The following is an 18,868-nucleotide window of genomic DNA, read 5'->3' as shown; positions in this document are numbered from 1 at the left end:
GTCGACTAAACCTTCAGCAGGCTCGAATTCGTCCTTTCTTTCGGAAAAATTTCCACGAACAACTGCTCTCAACAATAAAACTAGAAATTCACTTTTTTCTTCGTTTCATAACCTATTATTAAATTCTGGGTGATTATGCATTTGTGAAAAATTTAAATGACCAAACACGTACAGTATTAACGCCGTCGCAATAGTAGATTTTTTGTTGTCTTTAATTATAGCCGTAACTTTCGATGATACTAAATTTAGATGTGAATATGCGTGAGAGCTTGATAGTGAGGGGGTGAACAAGCTTGTATATTTACCACTTGTATATTTAAAAAGTATTTCATGAGACAGTATCGAACTTTTGACGATCCAGAAATATCTCGATTACAAACGATAAATTATTACTATGATTGTTGATATTTTACTGGTGAAAGGTTTCCGATAAAAAGAGAGAGCAGAAATGTGTGCATATTTCGTGTCTCTTGATGGCAAATTTCATCGACAGTACGTAGAATGGTGCTATCTTTAGCACGACAACTGATCATCCGTGGCCTCCGAATGGGCATGCAATCAGAACGATCGCGAGGTCATCGGCTGGTAATCGAGTGTACGGCCGATCGATAGACGGAATCTCGAACGAAAGCTACCCAGCATGCATTGCTAGTGGGCATGTGCGAAGTACCGTCTAGTCGACTATCTACATCTTCTCGGTTCTACGATCGATTCGATTCGATTCGATTCGATTCGATTCTTCCTGGTCCTCGTATGTCGTTTATAACTATTGACTCAGGGGCGGAGGGATTCTGGTATAGCAACAATAAAAGCAAGTATTCTTTATGAACTTCTTTTTACGCTAATTATTGGTTATATGGGGTTAGATCTTTCTGAGATGTAAATGGATAGTCTTGAAGTATAAATGCATCTTTTTTATTTCAGTTCTTCTTGTAATTTATCGTATATTATACAAGTTCTGCGGTCATTTTCGACAATCATTATTGACGTGTGGTACAGCGTCTGTCGCAGTCGTCAGAACGCGAAGGAGAAATTTTCTTAAAGTTCGGTGGTTTACGCTGGGATTGAAGCTATTATCGAAAGAGAAAAATGAAAAATTGGAAAGTTCTAACGTTCGAAAGAAAAATTTATTTTGATCGGGACAGACAAATTGAGTTAAGAAAATATTATAATGAACAAACAAAGAGAAATTTGATGTTCGTTCCTTGGAGAGATTTGTAATGAAGTGAATGGGCTTTGTTTGAAATTGATTGATCGGTTAGTCTTTCGTACATGCCAGTTTAAAGAGTTATTAAACCAGGTAGTTTAAAAAATTTATACGCAACAAGAAGAATTGAAATAAAGGAAATTAAATTTGTACTGCAAGATTATATTTGCATTTTAGATATTAAATAATTTATAGTTATGCAATTCAGTAACTTCTTCCAATTTTCGCTACATCAAATGTTGCTACTCTTTTTTGATGAAATAAGGAAAATGATTTTAAATTTATGTTCTTTTGCTTTATTATTTTTAACTATTTAATGGTCGGAATTTATTAAAAAAAAATTAGGTCAGGTTAGGTTAGATCAGATTATGTTGCGTTAGATTAGGTTAGATTTGGGCCAACTATTCTTTAAACGTAACGAGGTTACATACTTTCATTCATTCAAACGCGCGTTTAAATAAATTTACTAAAACTTAACCCAACCTTCTTTGGTAAACGTTAAACATTATGTGAATTAAACTTAAAAAGTAGCATAAGTACATCTAAAATATATCTTTATTTAGTTTGACGAAATATGGAAGAAATTTTAAAATTTGACTCTTCCTGAATAAAATAATAAAACGTAGGTTCATTTCTCGAGCTCCCTACCCATTGAAATTTCGTATTTTGATGATAAGAGAAAGCTTAAAAAAAAAAAGAGAATTACATAGTGAAAATTAGGGAAAGTCTATATAAACCGCATAATTATCAATCATCGTTCTTTCACAAGTTGCACAATCTGGATCCCTGTCCGTAGCTAACCAAAAAAACATCTTAGATAATAAAATTAAAATCAAAAGTAATACGTATAAGAATAACAAATTTTCTCTTGGCGATGAACATTATTTTGCCGTAGTAAACCAGTAATGCAATTACTGGCATGATTTCTTTTCCTGATTATAGCTAACCTCGCCTTCCTTCAAGAAAAGTCGATTATCAACGGCTCAGCCTGCTTTTTCCTAGGGAGAAAGGGGGATCTTAATTATTACGTCATGATTTATGCAATTTGTTAATAGAAGCTTCTTACGTAATTTCAACGTGATGAATAGATATTTACGGAGATCCCCGTGGTCGCTATCGTGCTCGTCGTTAATCACACCGTCATTCAGAAATTGAGAAACGAGAAATTAAGGTGATTCGCACCATTCGTGGGGCTTCTTGCTTGTCACTAAACTGGGGATTTTTATACGTTTATAGGAAATTTAATTTAAGATTACTTTTATCCTTAAAAACGAATTTTCCGATAAATTGCTGTTCATTCACCCGGGATAAAATCATTCATTATGGTAAAGACAGTTTACGTAATTCTCTTAATTCGACACGTAAACGTGCAGCAATGGAAAGTGCCTATGATAATCTATTCGAAGACACGTCAAGTCGTATAATTTATCTGCAAAGTGTAATTTGCTCGCGGGCATTGTACGACCAACAGTCTCGAAGATACCTACCATCGATATTTCCTGTGTCTCTTCGCACGCTCCTTTTCCTCCTTGGGTAATAATCATTGTCCTTCGGACAGTTCCATTTCGAATTCCTGCAATTATACGCTAGATGTCGCGATTGGATTGGACTGCACTACTGTCGCCGTTATCTACGTAATTCCTGGCAGCGTGATTATTAAAATTATGGAAGATCACCCTTTCTAAAGTAACTTTTATCAAAAATATTTCGTATAAATAGAATACAAATTATCGTTCGAATTTTATTGCAGAAACGATCACCGACGTTCCTGGAAACAAGATTGTACTATACTTTCTAATTATAGCAAGACGGCGAAAGGATAAGAGATATATATAAATGGAAACCACTGGAATTTTCTTTCCGATTATGTGGGATTTATAAATTTATGAATAAAACTGAAGAAATACGTTGTTACTACTAACGTGGATTTTTATCCTATTATCTGGAATATCTGGAAGCACAGGAATACACAGAAATCGCGTAATATGTACAAATGTATCGTGTGCTTGATGCAAGAAGTGGCATTGTCGTATTTTTGCAAAATTGAGTTAAGCCCGGTATTGAGTTTCTAAGCGATTATATTTTATATAAAAAAAACGACAGTTTCAAATTCTATCTAGGAATCACTATAATGGCATTTGTTGAAAATTTTTCATAAAATAAGCTATCTGCTAAAAATACCAAAGTCAACATAAAAAACACGAATAGCATAAGCTTTAAGATTGTCTGTTTTTGCATTAGAAAAGAAATTTGAAACAGCAGAAACTTTTCTGTCGGATGTTATTTGAACATGAATTTTTTAACGTATGTTTAAGTGTTAATATCTTAACTTCATAAATACTGACGTTGGTACTTCTTGCAACAAGCCACAAATATAGAATATCCATAGTACTCATTATGATATTTAATAAGTAATGGAAATCTCTGTTTAGATTCCATTTTTTCATTTGTCACCATGAAAATTTGCATAAATATCCGTCAGCCTAACGATCATCATAATCGAATCATCATAATCATCATTAGAATACTACCAAAATTTCAAAATGTTTCATACTTCATATGAACCAGCCTACTAATTCATACAGTTGGGGACAAAGCTAAGTTTCTATTCTTCTAATCTTCTATTTTTATTCTCCAACTGTGGACTAGATTATCCAAAATATGTATTTGTATCGTCGTTGAAAATATGAAACGCATCAGGAGCCGACAGAAAGTTTGTACAACGAAATGCGAGAAATAGAATGATGCAAGGTCGAGGTAACCAGATGTTCCTATTTTGCAATATATGAAAGTTTGTTCATTTTGATAATCCTCGCTTGTTGCAGCTATCGTCTTACCAAAACATGTTATCGGTGACGCCCCCCATTCGAGTCTGGACTCTCGGGAGAAACATCTCAGCATGCACACCCCTTCAACTTCCAGATAAATTCCGATAATGATTGCGTTCTTCGCTACATTTAACGACCAATCTCCCGTTCTTCTCAACAACTGTTCGATTCATCAAGTTCCCTCTGTTCCAACGGCTATAAACATGTTGTCCATCAACGATACCCGCCACAATGTGCTTCTCGTTGTTTATTTATAAAGTCAGTTCGAAAACAAGAGGCGGAATGGGTCTCTTTCTATCGATTTTTATTCGAGGCTGTGCATACATGGCAAGCTTTCCTTCCTAGGCAATTGCAAGATACTTGTAGATGCTATTTTGGTAACTTAAAACGTGCTAAGCATATTATATTAAGAAAATTCTTAGCGAAATTTAGGAAAGATCCATCGAGAATTTGAATTTTTGCCATCTGTAACTTCGTCAGTCTCTCCTACAAAAATTTCTCATCTTTTATCGAAAATTAATTCTTTCAAATAGCTTTTACAAGCTTCTAAAGTATTTCATTTCTTGTTTGTGTCTTCTGAATAAGTTTTATAAAGACTAGAACAAATAACGTTGAAATTGCGCTATGTTCAGTAACTCGAGATAAATAGAAATGGAAGTGAACATTCCATGACTCAAAATTTCCTGGATGTACGAGGTTAAGTGTTCATCTCATTGAAGAAAAGAGACTTATTTTATTAACAAATTTTCAGTTTGATTCTCTAAGGATAGTATTCGTATATTTGAATGTTTTATTATTTGATAAAAATCTATAATAAAAATTAACGAACTTTTGGACAACCCTATACTTAAACAGGTGTCTTTGGAAATACTTCTGAACAAATTTAAAAGAATTTTGTCAACCATAGGACTTAATTGAGAAGAATTAGGAAGAATTTCATAACTTCTATTCTGTATTTGCCTTACATATTGGTTAGCTCAAGTGTAGCTTTTTTCCTGGTTTGTAGAGAACAGATAAACAGTCGTGGAACCTGATATCACAAGTAGGTAGCGGTGCCTCTTCAAAACCTTGGACAACGATAAGTCTTGTTTCCTCTTTCCTTTAATCTTCTCGCGTTTTGCTAAATCCATTCAAATTGAATCTGTAACTATTCCTCTAACATGATTTCTATTTTAGGGAGCCACCTGTTTCCTTTCTAATTCAATTCGAAGATTCCTAACCTATATTTTGACTACTTTCTGGGGGCGGGTATAAGTGAGAAGAATTATATTATATTTCTGCAAATTCGTATTTTTATAAAAACAAGTAAGGGTGGTGTACTTACTAAATATTATATATACATAAGAATTCGTAGTTTATAGTAAATATTGTATCAGGTTGTCCCAAAGGTTTCTTTCGTTTTCTAAGAAAATAATAAATGCACAACATTCCTTGTTTATATTATTTTATTGAATTTTATTATTCCAATAGAACAAAATAGATCATAATATTCTATAATATTATTATTAGAAGAAGAATATTCTTTAAAGTATTTTATAATACTTTAATATTCTACATAAAACATTTTAAAGTGCAATGTAAGATCAGATGTCAGAATTTGGATATACTATTAGAATCTTAGGTAAAAGGCAGGGAAGAAATAAAATTGATTTGCACTGTTAGAATCATAAGGAAAAGACTGCAGTGTAGAGAATATTAGCGCATTTATCGTGTCGAAGATCTCACTTATACTCCTTAGCCTGCCTACCAGATTGTTACATGTACAATACATATAGACGAATGGCGTCGGTTGCACTTGTTACACCACTGGCAGAATGCAAACAGTAAACACTAAACTGCGTGGTTTGTGCCTTTTATAAATAGCAAAGAGCACTACTCAATGGAGACGGCTTGCGGTCTGTATTCGAGAGTACATTATTAGAAAAGAAGAAGCGTGACAAGGTCGGGCACTTGCCGAGACATGCTTTCCGTTTTGGCAACGGCTACGATGGACTTTTATTCGTTGAAAACAAACAAAGAATTTCACGCGAAAGATCGCGTCCAGCACTTCTGCGCTCTCAGATTACATAAAATCTAATCTAAACAATGATAAAAGTTGTGTAAGACGTTCGAAGACCTTTTACAACGCCGGAGAAAACAGAAAGTAATCGAAGCGGAAGATTTCGATGAGGGAAGGAAGGAACGCACGTGGTGTGCTCGATATTCTTAGAAGTCGGTTGCAAAACCGCTTGGCGATCTATAGCCCTTTGTCGGCCACTATACCTTCTTTCTTATACCTTCTAATTGTTATTGTGCCATTGGAAACCATCATAAAATGCGTTCTTGCCGATACGGACGTAGTGTTTTAATTTTAGATCCCTTTGCTTCCATACCAAGTGGTGGAACGGCGTCTTCTAAGAAAGATATTTCAGTTCAAATAAACGGATCGTTCCATTCCGTGTTTAGAGAATGAATGGGACGGGGAGACGCGGTTGGAAGCCATGAATCATTCGCGGAAAACTAGTTCTATGCTCTGTTCCGTGTTTCTTTACACAGATCCTATATATATATATGGGCAATGTAAAATAGAATAAGTGTCTCTTTCGTTTGAAGGTCAGTTTCTCAGACCGCGAGATTTTTCATCTGCTATGGTAGAAAACAACGGTTCGATCAATAGCGTAACCTGTCGGGATGAGAAAGAAACGATAGTACTCTGTCGAGATGGTAGATAGCCCTTGATGGTTTCACTGGAAACGGCTTGGAAGAGATAATGACTAATCTTGGTCTTCTTTTAATTGCTACTAGTCCCGAGAACAATGAGAAAGCTTATGGGTGGTCGTCCTCTCAGGGGAGAAGTAAAAGAAAATCCTTGGTTTACTATTTATGAAGATTCTTTGTCACGTCATCTTTTCTATCTTACGCAACTTTACTATGGTGTGCATATACTGTGTCTACTTCTAACATGAAGAAGAAATTATCCTCATTGAGCTAAACTAAAAACAGAAAAGAAAAAAGGCAGTCGATCTTCTTATCTGTATAAGTTCAATTTTCTCAAAAATGAAGCGTTATACGAAAAAATATTTTTGCCTTATCTTTTCACGTAGAATATACTGTATAATAAATTACTGTAATACATTATTGTAAATATATATTATTGTAATTAATACTAATGTATTTTGAATAAGTATTAAAAGTAGAGAAAGTAATCTTACTAGAAAAGAAGAAAGAAATTCGTGACTATAAATAATTGGAGACTCGTTATTGTCTGTTTCAGACTTGGTGCGGTGCACGAACGAACCCAACGTGTCGATACCTCAACTGGCGAATCTGTTGATAGAACGGTCGCAGAACACGAACTGGACGGTCGTTTTTAAAGCTCTGATCACGGTGCACCATATGCTTTGTTACGGCAATGAGGTAAAGGCCCCGTATCTGCAATGCAGAACAGGATTCAGGAGTACCCATGAGTGGCTCTCTCGATAAAGTGACTTCTCAAAAGCAATCAGACGAACTTTCTTTCCCTTTGCCTCTTGATAAATGCCAATTTAGGAACGATATGGTAGCGAATATCTGATTACTTAATTGTAAAACACGAGATACAATTGTACTTCCATATCCTTTTTAATTGGCTCTCCATTGTGATGATTTTCTGTTACTTGAATATTATACTCTATCTTATTCTTAAAGTTCACTGAATTTATGATAACATTTTATACTCTGATAAATTGAATAAATGTTTAAAGTCACTTAGCTTTTAACGTCCCAATAACCTATTAAATGTATTTATGTATTTAATATACTTAACATAAACATAATATTGTTTGCAATTTTTAAGGCTAAATTGGAAAGAACTGTTGGCATGGAATTTTTAATTGACAACACGAAATAGAATGTTTGGAGTATTATTTACATTTGTCGAGAGGTTGTCTAATTCATTTTGGTTCAGTAATGAGTTGAAGAGGGGAAGTGTCGTCGCCCTTGCCAGTCGCCTGTGCGTGAATGTGCACGGGGTCGAATAGCATGAGTCCGTGACCAGAGTCTAACATTTACGGTTTGCACATGCAATTCAATAGAACAGCAACTGTAACATAGTCATTTCCTTGGACAGAGCCACAACGGCGACAATAATGCTAGTAATGCGAGCAACGATCTGTTTTAAAATATTGCGTACATTGTTCGCCATAATTCGTCATGGAACTTTAATAGGATATACTTAATCAATTTTTTAATTATTTCTATTATCTTAATAATTTTCTTAGAAATTATTAGATATAAGGAATTATAAAAATTGCGTGTCTCTTTTGAAATAAAATTAGTTGGTTACTTTAACTTATGTATATTGTTAAGAGATGAACAAAGTGTACATAACAAAAAAAAATATATATATATATATATGTATATATCAGGTGATCCTAAAAAAAAAACTTACAAGTGCAATGACCTTTCTGTTGCAGAGGTTTACACAGTATCTGGCGTCCAGTAACAGCACGTTTCAACTCAGTAATTTTCTCGATAAAAGCGGCGTTCAAGGTGACCACAATGTTTAAAAGAATCTTCTTGCATTAACTTCTGCCGAGTGGTTCAATTAGATGGTCGATTCCGGTCATCTCCCTATCAATGTTCATTGCTCCTTATTCTTTTTATCTTGACAGTGATTTTAAATAAATTGTAGTATTTTATTTAAAACGGTCAAATCTCTTGAAAAAAGACATTACAGTATAAAGTATGAATATTAATAAAGTAATGAATAAGAATTAAATGGAAGTTTGCAAAAGTTGTGAAATAAAATTTTTGAATTATGTTAATACAAGAATGATGAGATGTAAAAAATTATGGGAGAATTATTCGAATTCCAGATATTTTAGAGAAATTTTTAATTGAATTGGATTTTAGCTATATACATTAACCGAACGATAATCGCTAAAACAGCTATTAACGAGTGAATTTAATTAATTGATAATTGTATGGTTTACTTCAAAATTGCAGGGGATTAATTTGATAAATTAAAATCGCGTTAGACAGTGATTTAATTGAACCATTATCCAGGTAGCATGAAATTATTTTTGTTGTTGCTTTCGTCTTATACAATCTGTATACTGTATAATCTATTAACAACTTTACCAAGAAGTAAAAAGGATACATCCGAATGCAGCATGCACGCGAGCACATTCGCACATAAAAATAGTCTCATAAACTTTAGCGATTCAACACCTTAATTGCAATATTTTATTTTAAAACATAATAAAAGATTTTTTCACTCCTTCAAAAGGATTAAAAATGTGAAAGCTAATTTGCAGCTAAAGTATTAACATAATTAATATCAAGATATTGTCAAAATCGAATAACTAGTTATATGTATACATATAGTTAAGGTATAACTGTTTCTAACAATACCATCGCCTTTATTCTGGAATCAACAATTTAATAATAAGTTCTTCCTGGCTAACTTCCTACCATTATGCAGCTATGTATGCGTATCTGGCATTCATCTATGATTTACTAACCTGGAACTAATTTTCTCTCTATTTGGGCACAGCAGGAGCTCGTATTGGTGAGTTAAAATATCTTTCGATTTCCTTTCTCTGTGAATGTTCTTTCTGTATTACTATCCCTAACGATAACTTAATATTCTGTTTAACACTTCACAAACAAATTGGATAATAAAGGAATTCTGACCAAATTTGAATCCTGAATAAAATTAACAATTAGTCTAATTCCTAGTTACTATTTATTGATGATGTTAAACTGTACAACAGGAAATTGAAAAATTGTATCTTCCGTATTCCAGACTACTATTTAAAATTTATGACGCCAGTTGTGTGATTAAGTATCATGCAATAAATTCCCTGAGGAAATCAACATTCTACTTGTGATTTCTAGCACTAATTAAATTGACATCATTGCACATTTCTGCTGAAATATGCGTTCAGGTTTCATGTAGGAGGTGAAGATGAATGTGTTTATAATTTGCGTGTCGCACACATTTTTCACGTTACAGACTGAAAGCGTGTCAAGATCGATAATTCTAACAAAGTCTATGCCCGCTTTCATTTGCATGTACTCAAATTTTTGCACTTGCACAATTTCAATTTTCAGTTCATCTTACCTCCTTTGGGAAAAGACTGGATGTTTATTTGTTTTATTAACTATATCCTGAAATTTCTTTGGATTCTTGTATAACAATATACACAAAGGATAAATTTATCTTCTAAACTGGTCTTTTTTCTGTCATTAGGCTATGACATGTCACCATTTATTAGGAGATACGCGAAGTACCTCAATGAGAAGGCTCTTTCTTACAGGACCGTAGCCTTTGACTTTTGCAAGGTGAAAAGAGGGTAAGCGATCAACTTTGATTAATAAAAATGAAAGAAAGCTACTTGTACTTGTAGCAAATGATTTATTTTAAAATTGTGTTTTAGGAAGGACGACCGTACTTTGCGCACAATGAACGCTGAAAAACTGTTGAAAACCTTGCCAGTTTTACAGTCACAGTTGGATGCTCTATTGGAGTTCGATTGCACCGCTAATGATCTCACCAACGGTGTCATAAACATGGCTTTCATGCTCCTTTTCCGGGATCTGATTAGATTGTTTGCCTGTTACAATGATGGCATTATTAACTTACTAGGTAGTATACTTACAATTTAATGTTTTCTATGTCATCTTTTGAGAGAAATACTTAATTGTTGGTCCTAATTTTAGAAAAGTATTTTGATATGAATAAAAAGCAATGTCGCGAAGCTCTGGACTTGTACAAAAAGTTCCTCATACGAATGGATCGGGTGGGTGAATTTTTAAAGGTTGCCGAGGTAAGTTGAATTAGCTTTTACGTATGAATCGCATAATTACGCTCCAAAAATTTGTTGAGATTAATTTTTGTGCTTCTCCTTAGAACGTTGGCATTGATAAAGGAGACATACCTGATCTAACAAAGGTAAGAAATATATCTCAATTGGACTAAAATTGTGTAACGTTGAGTTCCATAAGAAAGTATATTTGTGAAATTTTGAAAATGGACATTTCTTAGGCTCCTAGTAGCTTACTGGATGCGTTAGAGCAACATCTTGCCTCCTTGGAAGGAAAGAAGGGATCTGCAGCAAACACTCCAACACAGTCTGCAAGGTGTGTTAATTATAATTCGTACAAACATATAAAACCTATGTTAACGTTCAAAGTAGGATTAAATTCACTAATTCTAAGGAATATTTTGCGATTTGTCTGTTAACAAAATGTTATACAAGATACGCATATTGTATAAAAATGCTACGAATAAGGTATTTTCACTTGGAAAACAATATTTTCTATAGAATTATCATGGTTCAAGAAACACAATATCGCATATTTAGGCATCGAATCCTATCAGACTATTTCCTTTATTACTATTCTATTGCAAATTCAACGCAAAGATGCAAATCCCATTTATCATCCAATCGTTAATCATATTACTCTCCTCGCAAAATGTTTTGTAAATTGTAGGGTAAAAGGTAATGTTGGCGTTTCTTTTCTATTGCTTGAGAACGTGCGCTTCTTTTTTCGTTCAGGAGATTCTTTACTTCTTTCCTTCGTTTCCTTCGTTCTTCATTGTCTTCTGTTTTGCGGGCTATAGTGTCAACTATGTTTGGTATCAGATCAGTTTGTTATTGCTTCTTATGATTTCTAGAGATTTTGTTCCAAGTCTTCTACGGAAATTTCACTTAGCTTATTGCTCAAGAAATTACATTTTATCACAGGCATTTTTTAAAATAGTTTATCGCCGATTATTGCACGATTATCTATGTTTCTGTTGATTCACGGTGTGATCACCATCTCGGTGATATATATATAATTTTTAACCACTTGCGGCAAGAGCGCTTAATAATATTTTAAATCTCGTTTTCAATATAAAATTAAGATACGGTATTTTCCAGATAAATGATCGCATTTTTTATTAAGATTTCTATCCTGATTAACCGATCATAAATAGATCAGTTTTTGGATCATTTATTCGGAGACTATTTATTATGTTTTCTGTGTAATGAGCTACCAAAGTTCGTACAGCAGTAACAACCTTTATAATCAACATTTATTTCCAATTAACACATTCTTTAAACAATAAAATAGCCAATTTTGAATATAAAATGAAAAGCTAGGTGATATTTTCTTGCACATATGTCGTCTGTATATAAGCGTGCGTACCGTAGCAGTAGCAAACGAGAAAGTGTGTGCGTGTGTGTCTTTTTTTCTTTTCCCTTCCTTCTTTTTCATTTCTATTGTAAGACATGTTAGGTAGTATTACTCAACTTAATTGCTTGTGTGAGTTCATTTGAAAACGTATGTAGTGAAAAATATATATGTATAAAAAGAACACATTAATATCTGTGGATAAAAGAAGGAAAGCTAGCGTTACGCATGTACAATAATTATATATTTATGGAGCATATTTGTATGTACGTTTGGGTGAAAGAGCACTGAGTAGCTGAATTTTTTACACATCGTTGTTATCTTTATACGTACTACACTGTTTCTTTTTTTTTCTTTGTCTTCTCCTTTGTTTTCAATGATCAACGTTCCTTTTCGCTCCTTTTTCGCTCCTTTTTCGCTCCTATGGCCACACTTATCTTCGCTGCTGAAAATGGCTTTTCTTCCTTTTTTCCTCCTGTGTGAATCCACACCACTCCATCGACACACATCCATCGCCCAATCATTACCCGAGCAGCAATAGAACGAATGTAAAGTCGGGAGTGTCCGCCCTGTCTTCCACCAGTACTGCGTTTGGAACAGCAGCCAGTAATAATCGCCTCGACCACGCCGGAAATGGACATATCGATGAAGCACTGCGGCAGCAAGCCCTCGCGGAAGAGGAGGCTGCTATGAATCAGTACAAGGTACTGAAAGATTTTTTATTTGAAGACCACATGAGAAACACGTGATAAGCCACATTTCCTGTCTTTTATAGAAGAGCAATTTTATAATTCAATACGTTGTCAACCAATTCCACGTCAAAACTACCTTTTCATTTGATAATCCTCTTGAACATTTCAAAGATATTGAAGATATTAATTATGCCTCTTAATATTAATTAAGTTAAGCTAAGATAACAATTATATTAATATTATTCGTTTCTTATAAAACATTAAGGATTTATTATCGATTTTCGAAAAACTTATACTTTTGGATCTATCGTGTTATTCTCTTCTTCAGCTATTTCATATTAAAATACTTCTTTTTAACTACCAAGTGTCATAAAAGTCATAAAAACCAACAATTTTATATGGATTTACCATATTTTTCCATGTGGTCTTCATTTATTGTAGTTAGATTGTAAGATTAAGGGTCTCAGTTATTATAAAAAACTATTGGTTCCATAGCTGACCCGATTCCCTTATTCTAGGCGAAAGTGCAATCCCCATCGAGCGGACCTAGTACGAATCCATTCCTCAGTTCACCGACCAACAACGCTAATCAACCAATAGTAGATCTATTCAGTTCACCATCAACGACAACGACAGCTGAAAGTCAGGTAACTAGGAACTTTCCTCTTTTTAGAATACATAATGTCCTTTGCCTCCATGATAATTTCTTTATAAATTGCATTTTCTTGTTTTCAGCCGCAAAAAGCGTCAGACGATTTGCTCCAATTAGCAGGGAATCCTTTCGCGGATATGTTCGGAGCGCCACAGCCTGCAACTGCATCGACCACACAAACGCAGAACAATATGTGGATGACTAACGGTAACGGTAAATATGAGTATTTTATTTTATGTAATTTAATTAATTATGTTATTATCGTATCTTATAATAGCACAAAAACGATACTAAACCTTTTATTCTCTTTTATTTATTATCACTGTACATTTTTATTTGGCGATTATTGTACGATGATTATGTTCTTTATGTTATTTCATCGGTCTGTTTTTATTTTTTGATTTGTAGGTTTCGCCGCAGTGCCCCCAGCAAATAATAACTTTGTTACAGATAACAGTTTCTCTTCCGTATTTGGTAATCAAGACTCGAAATCTGGTGAGTACTTGATTCGACCTATCTCGCTGGTTTACGAGATAAAGATTTTTAATCTCTCACTTATCAAGTTAAATGCACTGTATCTTCTTTCTTTCACATTCACACTGTACATGTATATATTCATCTCTTTTTATGGTGAAGGATTTCTTGCTTCAGATTTTGTATCATACCTTTGCATCTTACTAAATCGTTTAGATTCATTGACGATGCCTGGGCAAGTTAATCCTAAAAGAAGGTTGTAGCAATATGCCAAGAACAATTCAATTAAATTGAATCTTTGGATACAGTGAGTAGTTTTTATTTTGTGATCAATCTGAAAATGAATTTTTTAAAAATCTTTGGGATTAACCTCTCAAGTATCATAGTATTGCTAATGTAATAAGAGGCATTGTTATTTAAAGAATATGAAAACTATGGAGAAGGAGTACAATAAATCACATTCCTGCTTTTTACAGGAAAGCAGTTTTAACATTTAGTATACTTTCATGTTACCAAAATTGTCTTTTCATTTGGTTCTGGAGTTAAGTATGTGTTTTTCATTCCTTTCAAAATTTTCGAAATACTCCTCATTGTAACATAAAAATATTGCAGATATGAAAATGTTGCTTCTCTTAATAATTACAATTTTTAACTCTCAACTTAACTTTGTCAACTTATTAGATACTTTTAAAGGATTAACATCTTTGAAACTAACAGATTGTTTTTTTACATTAATTCTCTTGTTTGATCATAAAGTGGCATTAAAATCAGAAATTCATCAAAATTGTGCTTATCGTGTTTTTTACCTGTGATCTTCATATACGAATAACGACCATGCTTCTTACTACAGATCCATAGACTACACGATGTAACAATAAAGTTTACCTTTTCATACAAAATTCAACAAGCTTTCATTGAGAAATATATCAGAGTATTCTATTAATCGGCCTGATTCAAGAACTTTATTGTCAGGCACGTGTACAGTCACCTATAGTATCATCTTCAATGCAGCGTGCACGTGTTAGGACAAGGCACGACAAGTAATGTAGTCAGAAAGCATATCAGACCCTCGCGAGTAATATGCAATTAACCCCGCATTGAGAAAGTGAAAACGCTAATAATCGATGCACCTTGATTTCTGCGCAAGCTGGTGCTCCAGGAACGGCCGGATCCGTACCAAATCCTTTTATGTCCGACTTCCCTTCCCTTGGTTCCCAGTCAACGCAGTCAAACGCAGCCGCTTTCGGTCTCTTCGAGCAGAGTGCCGCAAACGTTGCCGCTAATGTGAGCGGTGGCGATGGCCAGCAACAAGGGCAGATCGGCGGAGACCTGTTCAGTGCTGGCGGCCAGGCAGATCTCTTTGGGGGCGACTCTGCAGTGCTCAGGACCGCGGAGGGTGTCGCTGGGGACGCCGCCGCGGAGGCGGCATCCTCTGTGACTCTGACCTCCGGTAAGTCCACTGCCACGCCGCCTCCCAGACCGCCGCCTCCCGCGACAGCGATGAACGGTACACCTAGACCAACCTCGCCTACAATGTCCGGAGCGGCAGCTGGGAAACTATCCGCTGGAACGTCGAGTACCACCGCCGCCGCTCCAAGTAAGAGCGCGTTCGACGATCTGAATGATAGCATTCGTATGGCACTGGGCGGGTCTCCGTCAAGACCGGCACCTATATCTCAACAACTACCAACCGCCGCGCAACAAGCACAGCAACCTCTGCAGCAGGGTTTTGGCATGTTCGATATGGCTGCAAATATGGCTGCCACCGGGCAACCGGTCATGCCTGGAGGGCCGATGGTCGGCTACGGTATCCCAACCCAAGTCCCGGCGGGGTACGGTTCTCCGGCTAAGCAGCCGACCTCAGGTGACGGGAATGTATAGATGACTATCATCAGTTTGCATGTCAGAGGAATCAGTGATGCTTTCCAGTGGCCCTCATGAGCCTATGTACTCTTGTGTACCTTGTGATTAACTCTTTCACGCCAGATGTTACATATAAGCAATGTTGTACTTTAAAATGAAGACTACAGAAAAGCATGATAAGGTGAAATTCTATTTTTATAATATTTGTACAATTTTTTGTGGAATCTATATTTCATTATCAAGAATTTTCTATCAATATTGAATTTTACTAATTTTATGTACACTACCATCCACAAATAGTTGAACACCTGGCTTAAGTTGATAAAAAATTAATAATAATAATAAAATAATACTTTTGGAAGAATGATAGATATAACGGTGTTGTGATAAGTGCATCTATTTTCATTAAAACTGGTTCTAATTTTAATACGGTACATCTTCCTTATAAAGACAAAAAAGAATATTTTCTTAACGATTGACCAAAAAGATCTTTGCTTCTATAGCTTCCAAACATTTGGTTGTGAAAGGATTAATGTTTGCGATATTTTAGTGTAAAGAAGGGGATCTAGTAATTTAGAGATAATATAAAGAAGTGAACCAATCTTGCATTCTTAATGTTTTAAATTTATATAATGATATAATAATTCTGGAATAATATAGAGAGGGAAACCAAATTTGTAATACCAGTTTCAAATATGTCACAAAAGTACAAGCTCAGAGATATACAGCATCAGTGATTTGTGTATCTGTTCTTGGTTCGTGAAGTAGATTTTCACTGAGTTGTTCATAAAAGTTGATTATTTGATGCGTTTGTAATGCTTGGATGTATACCTGCTGGTACTGACATGATGTCTTTGGAAAATTTTTACAATTTATTTTTTTGGAGAATGTAGAGGTATATTGTAAGTACTACCTGAATTTACTATTTAATTACCAATGCGTAATATATCCAATAGATTGTGTATATATTTGAAATATTCCTTTTTCTTTACATTTCTCTCCTACTATTTTTAATTTTTTGCAGTTGGATATTAATAAGTCGATATTTCAAATTAAACTGCAAGGAATTAAATGACTATATATTGTAGATTTATTCCATATAATACAATGATAAATGAATGACCTTTAGTCAAGATAATGATACACGTATTCGCACTGTATACTCTGTTAAAGTAAAAAGCATGGCTTTTCCAGAGTTATGTACTTGCAAATGTTAGAAACTTCATATATAAAATTATAAGGGATATATTCTTTTATTTTATTATAATTTATCCCAGTTAATTGCAAGTAGTTCAATTTTACCATCTTGTTTATCGAAACCCATGCTTTTTTATGTTCAAAAGTTTGGTCCTTCTTTGTGTATCATTTAATGTGCAATAAGAACATGAAACCTTGGGTTATGCTTTATGGGGCTTTGGCTGATGTAGATGTTGCTTAGGTTTTGACAGTTTGGGCATGATGCTGATGCCTACCACTGTAGCTGGAGATAATAATATTTCAGCAGCAGGACAACAGCAGAATGCAACATCCACTGGCAAAGTTCTGACTGGAGATTTGGATAGCAGCCTTGCTAGTCTTGCTCAAAATCTGACAATCAACAAAAGTGCGCAGCAGCAAGTCAAGTAAGGTGTACAAAATTTTTTGAAAGCTTGGTCTTGAAGACAGGAAAGTAGTATTTTTGTTTCTTTTAGGGGTATGCAATGGAATTCCCCCAAAAACGCTGCTAAAACTGGTGGCCCAGCTGGTGGATGGACACCACAGCCTATGGCAGCTACGACTGGTGCTGGATATCGCCCAATGGTGAGTTCAATGTGGTGACCAGTTCTTCAGTGCTATATCATTATCAGCACGCTGTTGTTGGACGTAATATCTTTGTTGTCAGGGTATCACGACCCCTATTATTCTTATATTACATGTCAGATATCTTTATCTATTCTCGCCATTTGTTACTGAATCACTATCAGCATGCTGTTTTTTATCGTTATAGGATTATTATTTATTGTAAATAATTATCCTGTAACCATGTCTAATAAATTATCTTCGTCTTCGGACTTGCGACACGATCTTGTTTAATTCGTTTTATATTTCTAAGCATAAATGTAGTCGATAAGCGAGCTTAATATCAGGAAAACACTTGCGAGTAATTTACAACGTTTATATGACCGTAGATTATCGTAGCACGCTTGCTTTATCGCTCACTAAGCTTTCACATAATCAATGATTACGATAGATCCTTGTCCTTTTTAATACTCTGAAACACTTAGCTCGGTTATCGTGTTGCACGTTTGGATGCACTGTGCATTATTTTATATTCAAGTATCACTGTAACACTAAACACAATTATTGAAAGTTCACAAGATAAACATCTTAAATATAAAGTACACTAGACTTCCTTTGAATTAAAATACATTAGAATTGCAAAAAACGTTGACCACCTTAGTACAGGGTAAAGAGGAAATGAATATTAGAATATAGAAAACATATTCGTCGATCCATACACTTAGGTATACAATGCATGCATGGCATATGGCATGCTACCTGCTGTTACAGGGACAAGGAATGACGCAACTCCCTTCAACTGCTATGGGCTTCCCTCCCCACACTGCACCATTGGTAAGTTCTAGTTTCCATGGAATTAAATATGGTAAAAAAAAAAGAAGTGAACTTATCGCTTGATCAAAGGTTTGACTTCACATTGCTGTACATAACAAGTATTGTTACTAATTTGTTCCCTGAAAAAAAGTTATGCCATTAGATGATTACTGAATGTTTAAATATGACAAAGTTTTTCTTTAGTAACTGATTGTAGAGGAATAGTTCATAGAATTTTGTAACCATTGTTCTTATAAATGTATATTATATCCTTAATATTTCCCTGCTTTGCATTTATTTATATGTGTGATGCACCTGAGTGTTTGATTTAAACTACTTTCTCTAGTAGAGTCGTAGGTTTTTCATAAGTATGTTGTTTGATTATTGCATATGAAATACCCTATTGTATAATAAATTC

The 18,868-nt window shown here is 34.6% G+C and overlaps 1 protein-coding gene and 2 long non-coding RNA genes across 27 annotated transcripts in view; 2 read left to right on the top strand and 1 right to left on the bottom strand.

The window, feature by feature from the left end:
• LOC117214342 (phosphatidylinositol-binding clathrin assembly protein LAP) overlaps positions 1–18,868 on the top strand; it is a 31,923-nt gene that overhangs the window by 7,165 nt on the left and 5,890 nt on the right. For 2 of the 25 annotated variants that reach the window (XM_033460367.1, XM_033460356.1), the window contains exons 2-17: positions 7,289–7,431; positions 8,469–8,544; positions 9,551–9,565; positions 10,250–10,352; positions 10,437–10,645; positions 10,720–10,826; positions 10,910–10,951; positions 11,045–11,139; positions 12,713–12,881; positions 13,388–13,516; positions 13,605–13,734; positions 13,930–14,016; positions 15,143–15,859; positions 17,297–17,480; positions 17,550–17,658; positions 18,409–18,471. In XM_033460367.1, the coding sequence (XP_033316258.1) occupies positions 7,289–7,431; positions 8,469–8,544; positions 9,551–9,565; positions 10,250–10,352; positions 10,437–10,645; positions 10,720–10,826; positions 10,910–10,951; positions 11,045–11,139; positions 12,713–12,881; positions 13,388–13,516; positions 13,605–13,734; positions 13,930–14,016; positions 15,143–15,859; positions 17,297–17,480; positions 17,550–17,658; positions 18,409–18,471 (2,378 nt within the window). Of the gene's footprint in view, positions 1–7,288; positions 7,432–8,468; positions 8,545–9,550; positions 9,566–10,249; positions 10,353–10,436; positions 10,646–10,719; positions 10,827–10,909; positions 10,952–11,044; positions 11,140–12,712; positions 12,882–13,387; positions 13,517–13,604; positions 13,735–13,929; positions 14,017–15,142; positions 15,860–17,296; positions 17,485–17,549; positions 17,659–18,408; positions 18,472–18,868 lie in introns of those variants that run through there. The other 23 variants (XM_033460368.1, XM_033460364.1, XM_033460357.1 and 20 more) reach the window with 22 other exon arrangements.
• On the bottom strand, positions 1,491–2,784 carry LOC117214346. The gene is made up of 3 exons (XR_004488836.1): positions 2,695–2,784; positions 2,274–2,419; positions 1,491–2,205 (listed from the first exon to the last, which is right to left on the bottom strand). It is a non-coding gene; the product is annotated as an uncharacterized LOC117214346 (long non-coding RNA).
• Positions 2,599–5,289, top strand: LOC117214345. The gene is made up of 3 exons (XR_004488835.1): positions 2,599–2,893; positions 2,958–3,964; positions 4,033–5,289. It is a non-coding gene; the product is annotated as an uncharacterized LOC117214345 (long non-coding RNA).

Source organism: Bombus bifarius, unplaced genomic scaffold (assembly GCF_011952205.1).
Source record: "Bombus bifarius isolate JDL3187 unplaced genomic scaffold, Bbif_JDL3187 scf7180000009200, whole genome shotgun sequence".
NCBI lineage: Eukaryota > Metazoa > Arthropoda > Insecta > Hymenoptera > Apidae > Bombus > Bombus bifarius.
Note: the sequence above shows the minus strand (reverse complement) of the source record. Positions and strands in the feature narration are given on the sequence as shown.